The 12037-nt window shown below is 53.5% G+C and overlaps 1 protein-coding gene across 1 annotated transcript in view; it reads right to left on the bottom strand.

The window, feature by feature from the left end:
* The window catches only part of Kcnk3 (potassium two pore domain channel subfamily K member 3), a 35953-nt gene extending 29773 nt beyond the window's left edge, over nucleotides 1-6180 (bottom strand). Inside the window, exon 1 of the mRNA XM_050128556.1 lies at nucleotides 5725-6180. Coding sequence (XP_049984513.1) covers nucleotides 5725-6007 — 283 coding nt within the window. The 5' untranslated portion in view covers nucleotides 6008-6180. The remainder of the gene's footprint in view (nucleotides 1-5724) is intronic.
* Between the last annotated feature and the right edge of the window lie 5857 nt (nucleotides 6181-12037).

Raw genomic sequence — 12037 nt, 5'->3', positions numbered from 1 at the left:
AGGCTATCGGAGGGGTCAGAAAACAGGGCTCCAAGCCCAGCTCTGATGCTAACTGTATGGCCTTTAGTAAGACCCTTCTCGCATTCTGTGGGCACCACACAAGAGAGGGTTGAGCTAATTCTCTGGGCACACTGCTCTGGGTAATAGTCCCGCTGCCCTGCATTCACCCTGGCACCCATTCTCTATCGTACACAGGTTCACATAGAAGAAACCGCAGGGACTCCATGGGAAGAACGGCTCTCAGAAAAGATGCCCATACACACACAGGCCTGGGAGGTGGGGGGAGGCGGGGGTGAGTCCTGGGGCTGACATTTATTTCTGTAGTGTCTTAGGCAAATTTCCAAATCTCTATGAGCAGGGCAGTGTGGGAACACTGGTTCTGAACAGCAAGCAGGCAGAGCCTGGCCTGTTGCAGACACATGTCAATTTCCTGAGCCCACAGCCAGGATGCAGGGTGGAAGAGGGGTTGTCCACCCTGGGTCCCTGTAGAGGTTTGCCTGGACTGGCAAGATCGTGACCTCGGTTGGAGCTTGCTTTCTCCCCCGGCTGCTGGCTGGCTACAGGGACATCATTTTCGGTTTTTTAAAAATTATTATAAAATCGACTGCAGGCCCATGGGGTGTGCTGCCATCTGAAAGCTGTCTGTAGTGGCGATCCACATTGCATTCATCTGTGCTTGTTTATGTTTTCCTGTGGAAACACGTATTGTGTTTGTCCTGTCCTCACTGTGGCCAGTCGTGTGTCTACTATTTCTGTCCTGTCCTCGCCTCCTCTCCCTCTAACACCTCCAGCTCCCCACTGGAATGTGTGGGAACGGGATGGGCAAGCAGGAGGACCTCCAGTCAAATATACCCACTTTTAGAGGAGGAAACTGAGGTCATAGAGGACCAGTAACGGAGCCGACGGGACTCTAATTTTTTTCTGTCTTGCTCCAATCTGTAACAAGTTCTCCTAGCGCAGGGACTTCAGTCTTCCTCACTCACTTTCTGGGGGTCTGCCTGCTCAGGAGAGGTAGCAAAGTTCTTGAACCACATGCTCCAGGCCTGCGGAAGGAAAAGGGGACCCTGGGTAGGATCTCAGGAGGGTAAGACAAAAGGATGTGCTAGCTTCTTGGACCTTTCCCCCCACTCTTCTCTTACCCCCTCACCTCGCAAACCCTGTTCCCGAAGAAGGTAGCTCTGCCATGGTAACCCCGAAGAGAGAGACAGAAAGAGAGAGAGGGGGCTCCTCCATGGGGGAAGGCATACTCCATGAACAGTAACATTAATGATAGTAAACATAACAGATATCATAAACGTCAACTCTACCAGGCGCGTCCTTTGCATGAAAGTATTATTTCCTGCTGATAATTTCATTCTCATTTTATAACTGACAAAATGAGATCTGAGAGATTTAATAGCTTGGGCAGGTCATGGTAGGGGAGAGAAGGTGGGGTGAGAAGGTGGAAACTCTGGTTTCCAGGTCAGGGCTTGTGGAGTCAAGGTAGAAGGGCTGGCCTGTAGGCAAAGAGCCGAGGATGGGGGAGTAATGCTGAGAGCTGCACAGTGTGAAGATAACAGGCTGATCATGGGTTCCATCAAGTGCTCAACTTGCTGTGTAACCTAGGGCAAGTTACTGACCTCTCTGAGTGGTTGGGTGTTCCCTAATATCACCTCTCATTCTTTTATTATAGGGCTCTGTGATTTGGGAAGTGGCAGGTCTCTTCTGGGAAAGATATAAAGGGCACAGTTTCCCTCTTTGGGGCCACCTGCTTGAATTCAGTTCTAGGGTCACCGTGAGGCATAGCTAGCCACAGGAGGCTGTGCTCAGCGGGAGGTCGGGCTCGGAGCCAGAGAGCAACAGCACAGGCTTCCTGCCTGGGCTCCATCAACGGATCTATCACCTGGGCTCTCGTTGCCTTAGAGCCAGAAAAATTCCCAGGCCTGCTGTGAGAGAACCAGCACCTGTGAACCCCACATGGCCTCGGGGACAACCAGGTGCCAGGCAGAGATCTGTCTGTTGGGTCATTAGGCAATGAGAGAATGGCAGGCTGGCAACAAGAGACTCCCTTCTTCTGGGACGCCCGGTTAGGGACGAACCAGCTTGGATATCTTGGTGCCTTGTCATCCACGGATCTGAGCTGGGTTTGAGATGGAGAAAGAAACAACCAGCAAGAGTCATGGGTCTGTTGAGTCTGTCCAGGTGCTATGCTCCCAAGCTCTGAAGGCCACGGGCGAGCGGCTGACTTACAGTCTTCTGTGGCTTAGCTGAAGAGTGGGGGTAATAAGGTCAGCTTTGGAGGACTGGCAGAACTTAACAAGCGAATACAAATGAAGTGTCCAGATAGAGCCTTCCGGAGCGTAGATAATAAAGGGAGGCTGCCATTGCTATTGTGGCTACTGTGGCAATAGAAATAGCAGGATGGAGTTCAGTGGTAGAATGCTTGCCTGGCATGCAGGAGGTCCCCCAGTATTGTAAAACAAACAAATAGAACTAAACAAGTAATAACAGGTAAAGATGTACCCGAGGGCCTGGGAGTCAGATTTTGTACCCCCTCTGTGTGACTCCTGGCCTCCTCCCCGGCCCCTGCCTTCTCTGTAGGAGGAGGTGATGGCGCCAGCTGATCCCCAGGCCCCTTCCTCCTCTGACAGCTTTAGGCTATGAATAGAGGGGGCTGGGGCCTGGAGGAGTTTGATGACTCAACGGCTAGGGAGGGCGAGGTTTCCCAAGGAAAGAGTTTCCATTTGTGTCTGGTGAACTTGGGGAGCAGGGAAGGAAGGGTTCCCTAGCTGCGAGGCCAGGCATGAGGGGGTGGGAGTGGAGAATGTGACTAACCAGGTGAATGACTAAGTTAGATCCTGCTGACCTTCAACCAATCAGGGCTGTTCGTGAGCATCCTGCAAGTTGGCATCACTGGGCACTTGGTAGCTCTGCCAGGCTGGGCCTGGGCTTCATAGCATATGGCGGCAAAGGAAGCAGCCAAGAGGCCAGCAGGGACACAGCCCTGGGTGTGGAGTCAGAAGTGCCAGCTTCTTTTCAGTCCTCTGCCCATCAGCTTGGTGGCTCTGGGCAGGAGAGCCCTTCTCTTCCCTGACCTGTACCCACTGCTCGGAGTAACAGAGCTAAAAATCCCACACTGAGTTGTGAGGGCTAAGATCCAACCAAGTGATAACACCATTGTGGCCAATAGATGCTGGCTCTGTCATTCATCCAGCCTTAGCCAGTAGGATTGGCCGCAGGATGTTCCCATGGAGGCAACGGGTCAGGATCAGGCTAACAACATTCTCACAGAGTCCCTTCCAGACATCTCATCACTATCCCAACGACAGCTTCCAGCTAGGTGGCATAACCAAATTGAGAGGTGATAAAAAAAAAAAAAAAAAAAAAAAAAAAAAAATAATCCAGGGTTGGTTGGGTAGTGTAGGGAGTAGGCATTGCCAGTCTGATGGTGTTTTTCTTCTTGACCAGCACTGTATAAATACCAGCAGAAGGGTGTTAGGCTGCTAGTCCCAGTTTAGAGCATCTCTCTAAGTAAGAACCCTGGACAATTTGGAAAGCAACAACACGGTTGGAGGGGAAGGGTAGCACCTGTCATTTCTGCACACATTAAATCCATCGATAGCATTCTCTAGTGCTCACGGTTCTTGGGCACCTAGCTAGCCCTCAAAGTCAGAGAGACACGCTTTGCCTACAGGGACATTAACAAAACACACCCCTTAGGATGTAAATAAGCATTTAAAAGAGCCCATACTGGGTCACCTATGTCATTTTACCAATGAGTCCTGCTGCAGTCTTCAAGGGCAGTGGCCCTGTGAGGTTTCCAAGGGTGTGTGTGTTGGGGGGGGGGTTGAACTGGACCTAGAGAGCTAGATTAGATAGCAAAGGGAATGCAGAAGAAAAGGTGTTACTGGCTAGAAACATATTAAGTATCCTCTGAGGGTTAATGTGGAAGCCACAGAGAGATGCCATCCAAATAAGAATTAAGAAATAAAGTCAGGCCTGGAGGTGGAGGTAGGGCAAGGAGCATGGGCAGTGGGTAGCCATGTGAGCTTTGCTGAAGCAGGCTGGGACAGCTGAGCTTTGGGAGTTTTGTGTTTGTTTTTCCCTGGAAGCATTGTCCCAGGGACGTCATTTTGCCGTGGGTATGAGGCTGGAAGCAAGGAGGTCAGCAGGGAGGTTAAGCTGAAGCAGGAAACCCGGGACTCAGAGGAAAGTTGCACTAACTGGGGAACTGGTGTGGGAAGACAGAGAGAGGCATACACAGGTCCGCTCTGATTTACAGACAGCTAACCTGCTGTGAAATCCTGGGCTAGTGGCAGCGGGATATGGAGGGAAGGGGCCCTAGACCAAACCTGCTCTTTGGGTAGTGTCTGGGTGTTCCTCTCTCTGCAGTTGAAGAGCGCCCGAGCCTCGGAATGGAATTCTGCAGTGGGTAAGACAGTGTCCAGCTCTGTCTTTAACCCGCTTCCACTCCTGTTGACTCCCAGGAAAACACTGCCATCTTCTAATGGGTTTTGCCAAATGGCAATGAGCCCCTGGGAGTTCAGCCAAGGCAGGGGGTGGGGGTCAGGATGAGAAGGAGAGGGGAAGATGGAGGAATAAGCTCCTGGAGGCATCCCAGTGGCTTTGGGGGAAGGTGGGTTCTCAATCTCCGAGTCTAAGCACGTCGGGGCTGGGAAGAGCCCTTGACATCATTTTGGCCAACCTCTACGTGTTGGGACATGAGCCCAAGATTCAGGCAGGAGAAGGGACTTGCCCAAGGTCGGTCATGGAGAGGGTTAGCCATGGATCTGGACTGCAAGTCCAGGGTCCTGGGGATGGTTAAGGTGTGTGATCCTGGCTGGGCGCTGACACCTCAACAGCTTGGTGAAGGGCCTGGCAGGAGATGCCTTTTCTGACAGACATCTATTTGTGTTCTCTCTCTCTCTCTCTCTCTCTCTCTCTCTCTCTCTCTCTCTCTCTCTCTCTCTCTCTCTCTCTCTGTGTACCTGTGTGCCATGTTCTCAGAGGGTCTGGGTGTGCGGGTAGCCTCCTACAGGGTGATCTGTCCTGGCCTTGGAAAAGAAGTGGAGCCATTTCTGTAGGGTGACTGTTTCTCTGGGACACCGGGAAAGAAACCTAACAGGACCGAATCTGGCGTTCAGCCCCTGCTCTGCTGCCTTCAGAGAATTACAGGCCCTGTCTGGTGCGGCCCAAACTCGTGGAGGTGGACACACTCACACACCCACACCCACACCCACACGGACACACGCACCCCACCCCCCTCCCCAGCAGCACTCAGCCGCGGATAGAGAGTGGCCCGTGTGTCGCGGAGTGCAGCGTTCTGGCATCTACGTGCCTCCCCACAGCCCAGCAGGTGTGGACACCCGGGTGCCTAAACCCAACGTCAGGGACACGGAGGAGTGGCACGCTGGGTTCACTCTAGGTGCCCAGCCCCAGGGCCTAGCCCGGCCACACCCCTCCTCCCGAGCCTCGGGCCGGCTGCTCCTGTCCCTCTCACACACTTGAGTCCCCTGGGGTCTTCGCACAGCCCGGTAGGGCCAAGTTAGGGCTAGCCGGGCTGGAGATAGGTCGGAGTCAGGGGTCCCCCAGCAAAGCAGACACGCCGGTTGAGCCCCGGCCGCTGGGAGCGCGCGGGTTCGGCGGCCCGCCCAGCTCCGCAGGGACCCCCCAACCGCGGGCGGCTCCCCAGCATTCCCAGGTCCCCGCCCCCGTCCCCTCCGGCGCGGCGGCGAGTGTAGTTACCGATGGTGGTGATGACGGTGATGGCGAAGTAAAAGGAACCGGCGAAGCGCCACTGCACGCCGGCCTTGTGCGGCTTGAGGCGCAGCACGACGCGCTCCAGCTCCTCGTAGCCGCCCTCGCTGAGGTTGTAGCGCGCCCGCAGCTCCAGCTGCCGCAGCTCCAGCCGCTGCCGCTCGATCATCTCCGGCTCCGACTCCAGCGCGTCGAACACCGCGGCGCCCACCAGCAGGTAGGTGAAGGTGCACACGATGAGCGCCAACGTGCGCACATTCTGCCGCTTCATCGTCCCTCCCGGGTTGTCGCCGGCCCCCCGGCGTCTCCGGCCCGCGCCCCGGCCCCGGCCGCCGCCGCTGCTGCTGCCCCGGAGGCGGCCTGGGGCATGGCTGCGCTCGCGGATCTCCACGCCGGGCACCAGCTCCGCACTCCGGGGCCGCCGCCGCCGCCGCCGCCGCTGCCGGCCGCCGCGGAGCTGTCCCTTCAGCACCACCCACCGCCCTCCTCCGCCCGCCCCCGCGCCCGCCCCCCGGCCGCCGGCCGCCACCTCCCGCCTGCCCTCCCGCCCAGCCAAATAAGGACTGGGGAGCCGCGCCGAGGGCGGGGAGGGAAGGGGGAGCGAGCGGGAGAACCCGGGCAGGACAGAGGCGGGAGAGAGAGAGGGAGAACGAGAGAGGGGGGAGAGCAAGATAGGAGAGGGAGGGAGGGGAGGAGAGAGAGAGAGAGAGAGAGAGAGAGAGAGAGAGAGAGAGAGAGAGAGAGAGAGAGAGAGAGAGAGAGAGAGAGAGAGAGAGAGAGAGAGNAGAGAGAGAGAGAGAGAGAGAGAGAGAGAGAGAGAGAGAGAGAGAGAGAGAGAAGGAGACAGAGATCCAGCCCGCCAGCCCCAGAGAAAACTAGGCAGGAAAACAGATAACTACAGGGAAGGGAGAGGACTGAGGGCAGGGGTGTGTGTGTGTGTGTGTGTGTGTGTGTGTGTGTGTGTGTGTGTGTGATGGAGGAGACAAACCAGAGGTCCACACAGACACAGGAAAAGGGGATCTGGCAGAAAAGATGCAAAGAGAGGGACAGACTGAGGCAGGGAAACTTGGAAAGCCGCAGACACAAATGTCGTGAAAAGGGGCAGAAAGAGGAGAGAGAAGAGCCTTTGCCCTTTGCCCCAGTCACGGTGCTGAGAATGGAGGGGACCTTGGGCGCTACTGGCCCACTCCTTAGCACATGGATGAGGAAACTGAGGCATAGGAGGTGAAGTGACACAGGGCACACTGGTGATAGGACTGGGGCTCAGTCAACCCCCCCCCCAGGTCACACTTCCTTCCCTGTGTTCCAGCCCCTGGCTTATCTTAACTGGCAAGATTTGCTGTGGCCCAGGGTACATGTGAGCCAAGACTCAAGGGGAAGCCTTCTCTCTTGACACAGAGTTCCTTCCCAGGTTAACACCAGGCACTGGCGACTGGCTGAGGCCACCTGCTCCGTCTTGATTATCTATGGCTCTGGTCCTGCCCCAGCATGACAGGCAGGACTTGGGCTGGGCGGCATAGAAAACACGGGATACCACCTCAAGGCACAGAGGAGCAGGTGAGGATCCAGCTGAAATCGGGGCTGCGGGTGGGTGTCCAGACCTAATGACTCACTGACATTCTGGAGAAACTGGGGCAGGGGTCCCTCTGCCTCTATTTCTTCATTTGTCAACGTGGCGGGGGGGGGGGTCTGTGGAGATGAAGTGGGAACCTGGGCAAAGTGTTACTGCTGCCCCACTTGGAGCCTCATGTCCTTATCTCTTCCGTGAGTTGTCATGGTAGATGATCCCTGGGGCCTTACTCAGCTCCAAACAGCTCCGGACATGGATGGGCTGAGAGAGCAGAATGATTGGAATGCAAATCCCAGTGCCAAGGAGGGTCAAACAGCCCTTCACGGGACCCTGGCATAGGCCACATAGAGAGACATGGAAGAGGCCCAAACCCCGTGGCTGGGGAGGTAGCAAGCAAGGGAGGGCACCATCTGCCACGTTCTGGGCTGGGATGTCACTGCCAGACACCACTCTGTGTCCAAAAGCCCTCAGAAGAGCTAACAGCCCGTTCATTCCACAAGGATGCATCCTCGTGTCTTTCGGAGTATGCCACACTCACAATCCTAACCTTTACCTTGGTCCTCAAAAGTGGGTCTGCTTTTACGTAGGACAGTTTTATAGATGGGAAAACTGAGGCTGAAGGCAATGCAATCACTTAGGGTCACTGAGCTGAGAAGAGACTTCCACCTCTTTGTTTCTTAAGCTCACACTCTTCTCCTTAAGTTCTTGAGTGTCGTTTCTTTTTCCTTCTCTAAAATGGGTTTGATCAGCATGTACTAGTCTCCTGAGCAGTTAGCTTTAAGCAATCAAAGAAAACCATATGTGTGTGAGGAAGAACTTGAAGCTCTTTGGTGACCTTTACTCTCTTAAGACTCGGGTGTCTGGACCACAGCCTGACAGAGAGGACCTTGAATTCCAAGCACCCATGTCCCCTCTCGCATGAAGGAAGGGTTTCAACTTGTTGATGAAACAAACTGTTTTCCCTTGGCCTTGGACGCAGCCTGTTGGGTATTTCTGTCCCTGGCATTCTTTGGCTGCAGGAAGAAAAGTCATGCCCTTCCCAGCTTCCCATGGGTGGGGTACAAATTCAGCTCAGTGTGCTCTTGATGTGCTGGTTTCCGGTCAAAATCACCCCAGAAACCAGTTCTGCCACAGCCTGCCTGAATGTGCAAGCTACTCCCTAGAGCTGGGCTTTGGAAGGAATGCTGTCCGGGTTTTCCCACTTCTGACTGCCAGCCTTCGACTGCTATACAAAAGAAAGGCGATATTATTACGTGAAAAAGCGTCAGGACAGGGGAAAACCCGTCTTTGGGGCAGAGCACTTATTATTAATTTTGATGGAGCTTGTTCTCACCGTGGCTCTTGAGAACTCGAAGGACTCTTACAGACCATCTCACTCAGCCTTCTTGTGTTCCAGATTAGGAAACGGAGGCTTGGGCAGTAAGGACAGTAGTGAAGGTCCTGCCGTGAGTAGGATGGCAGCTTGGGCGGCATCCATTATGGATGGGACCGACCACCTACATGTCATGCCCTGAGTTCCAGAGGACAGCTTGGGTCTCCCCAAACATCCTGTTCCTTATGGAGAGAGGGTTGTGATTTAGGCACTTGCTGGCAACAGTCAAGGTTTTTGGTTAGCCCCTGGGACAGCGGGGATGACCTCATCCATCTTCTTTCTGGTGACCTGGGTTGGGTTGTACCAAAGATTTGACAGCGTTGCTTGGTTCCTTCTGTACAGGACCCTTGGACCTGTCCATGTCCACCCAAAGTCGACCTGTCTCTGTCTGTGTTTACTGCAGCATGAGAGGTCAGCCGCTCCCTTGCCTGCTCCTCGAGTTTTATATCCCTAAGTGGAGGGTTTGGACCAGAAAACATCAACATGCCTTTCACTTATAACATCCCATGACCTTCCCGGCCTGATTGCATCTGTTTACTCGGGCCTCTTGAGAATTGGGCAAAAAGGGAATAGCCACTTCTTTGAAGACAAGTTTCTGAGGAATGAGGCAGCAACAAGGTTAGGGTAAATTGTTTAGACTTTGTCATTCCCTGTCATGCTTTATTGTGTACTAAACATTAGACACAGTCATTTCCAGCTGAACATGCTACTCCATCCGTCCGTAATCTCTGAACACATCTGTGTCCTCTCATGTTTCATGAGACTCCAAGGGCTCCAGGGCTCCCATCAGTTGGGATGCTGGTACCTCCTTGCCTCTTCTACCTTCTTATGCCATCCAGCTTAGGCTTTAAGACCCAACCCAAAGGCTACTATCTCCATGAAACACTTTCCAGTCCCACGCCCATAAGAAAAACCAGCTACTTTGACAAGGGTCCTGTACTTTGTGCCTCTATGGACTTCTGAGCTTCAATTCCTCTTGCCAAGTAGATATCTGCACTGTGACTTCCCTATTGACTTGATATCTTTTCCTGGGTAGAGAACCTTTTACAGTACTGTTCTTCCCATAATGCTTTGTATATCAAAGACACACTACACATTTCCTTAGGACCTTGGGACACAAGCCAAGACCCAGAACAGTCCTGTCTCTGCTGGATTTGCAGGCAGATTGAGTGATAAAGGGACTCAGACAGTAGAGTCTGGGACAGAAAAACCTCAGCATCCTGCTTCCATGCCTACAGACAAGATGCTTCTCAAACTGGAGCAAGTCTTGCCAGGGAAGAGAAGGGCAAAGACAGAGTCAAGTGTCTGAAGGGCTAAGGAGCATGCTGCATAGCATGAGGCCTGGGTCATGATGCTAATGCTCCTGGGTGAACTGGGGGAAGCTTTGTGGCCTCTCCGCCTCAGTTTCTATTTCTGAGAAATACAGCATTAGCTGTGACCCAATGATGCTCTTGTTCACTTTACAATGATCAGGTATGTGAACCTGAGGGATGGAGGCACAGAGATGCTCCAGTCCATTACTTCTGATCCCTGCTGCATGGACAGTTAGGTTGGAGACCAAGGGAGGACCAGGGAGATAAGCAGGGAGATGCTGACCTGGAGTCAGACAAACCTGGTTCAAGGCCTGACCCATCAGTTATGAGCTAGCACAGAGCCTTGGGGGAAGTTCTAGTTCATTTGTCTAGAGCAGAGTATAAGTTAGAGCAGGATAGGGACAAGCCTTTCCCCAACTCCTTATAGGTGTGGGCTTTAGCTTTTTAGCACAACAGTCGAGACAGAGAAGGTACTTTGAAAACTTTCCTTGAGCCCTTCTTGCTGGCTCCAATCACCTGGTGGGTTGGTGTGACCTGGGGTTTCATAGAAGCAAGCAGAGGCAGGGGAAAGGGTCTAGAGTCATCCCAGTATCAGCCAGGGAAGGCCTGAGTAGTGAGGGGGCCAGGGTTCAGGACAAAGGCAGAAAAACAGGGATCGCTACTACAGGGTGCCGCGCCAAAGTCATAGCCCTGAACGGCGGGTTGTGGGTGTGACTGAGGGGTTTCTTGGTGTATCTCCGGAGGCAGTGAAGTGGGGGATTAACTTGACTTTCCAGAGCATAACTGGTCCCACAGCAACGGCTTGCATTTGTCAAGAGCCACTGTTTGTTTAACATCTCAAGCCCAAGTCAAACACAAAAGGCAAGTGTTAGCAAAGCCGGGCTCTGTGGGCTGTTGGGGTGGAACTGGGCTGGGAAGCTGAACACCTGGCTCTCTCAGTCCTGCTCTAGCTGGGTTGTGTGGCCTAGGGAAAAAGGCTACTTCGATCTGGGATGATGAGGGCTCAGACTCAAAGGGTGCAAAATCCTAGCTCCTAGTCAGAGTGAGGACCAACTGGAAACCCTACCAGGAATCTCAGGCTTGCACCTGACCGCCATTTGCATAAATATTAGGTCCTCACCCTAAACTTCCTGTCCCATGTCTGGTTGTCCCCATTCCCCCACTAGAGAGCCCTTCTTTCTCTGTCTGTGTGCTGCCTGCAGTGAGCATTCTCATCTGTGGGTGCTCTAGGATATGCTGGGAGCTGTGGCTAGGACCCATACCCAGAAGTGGTCACAGTGTATCCACACACCCTCCCCATGTGTTCCTAAATCCTGCTGCTTGTCCTCAGCAGGCTATCTTGGTTTCTCTTCTCCCTGGCAGTGTGGGAGCTTGCCCACTTCCTCCCCAGCTTTGCTATTACTCACTTTCTGATTGCAATGTCGTTTCCAGGCCTCCCTATTTTCTCCATGGCCTCCTCCTTTTCTCTCTTTTCCTTTCTTCTTTAGATCTTCTGCATCCTCACTCTTGAAGCAGGGACAGAGGGTGGACTCAGCCATTACTGTGATCTCAGGCAGACGACAACATGTAAGACCCAGAGAAAAACAGTGACTCTTCTCCAGCCTGCCATATGTGAGCATGAGCACGCATGTGTGCATGTGTGTGCAGGAGCTTGTGAGCCTTACTCTTTCAGTCTCTGTCCTGGTCCCCTCCCCATCCTCTATCTTCTAAGCCTTCACATTTTCCACTCTACCCATTCTCTTTCCTGTAATTAAATTACATAATCAAAGCCAGAGAAATGCTTAGATCTCTAGTATCTATGTAGAAACCGAGACTCGACAAGGGGCCTGAATACCCTAAACACCTTAAAGCACACAGGGCCAGAGCTGGGACTCATGCCCAGCTCTCCTGGCTGCCCTATCTATAACCACAAGATAAGTTCCTGCACTTACCACTTTCATTGCAGGAATCAAGTCCCCAGATTGTCTTCCGGAGAGATCCAAGTGTGGCCATGGCCCATCTTTCCGGACAAACACACAGCCGCTGAAGAAAAGAAAGGCCGGAGAT

The sequence above is a fragment of the Alexandromys fortis genome, unplaced genomic scaffold (genome assembly GCF_014885135.2).
Source record: "Alexandromys fortis isolate MF-2015 unplaced genomic scaffold, M_Fortis_MF-2015_v1.1 scaffold_304, whole genome shotgun sequence".
Taxonomy (NCBI): Eukaryota; Metazoa; Chordata; class Mammalia; order Rodentia; family Cricetidae; genus Alexandromys; species Alexandromys fortis.
The sequence above is the reverse complement of the archived record's forward strand: the minus strand, read 5'-3'. Positions and strand labels throughout refer to the sequence as shown.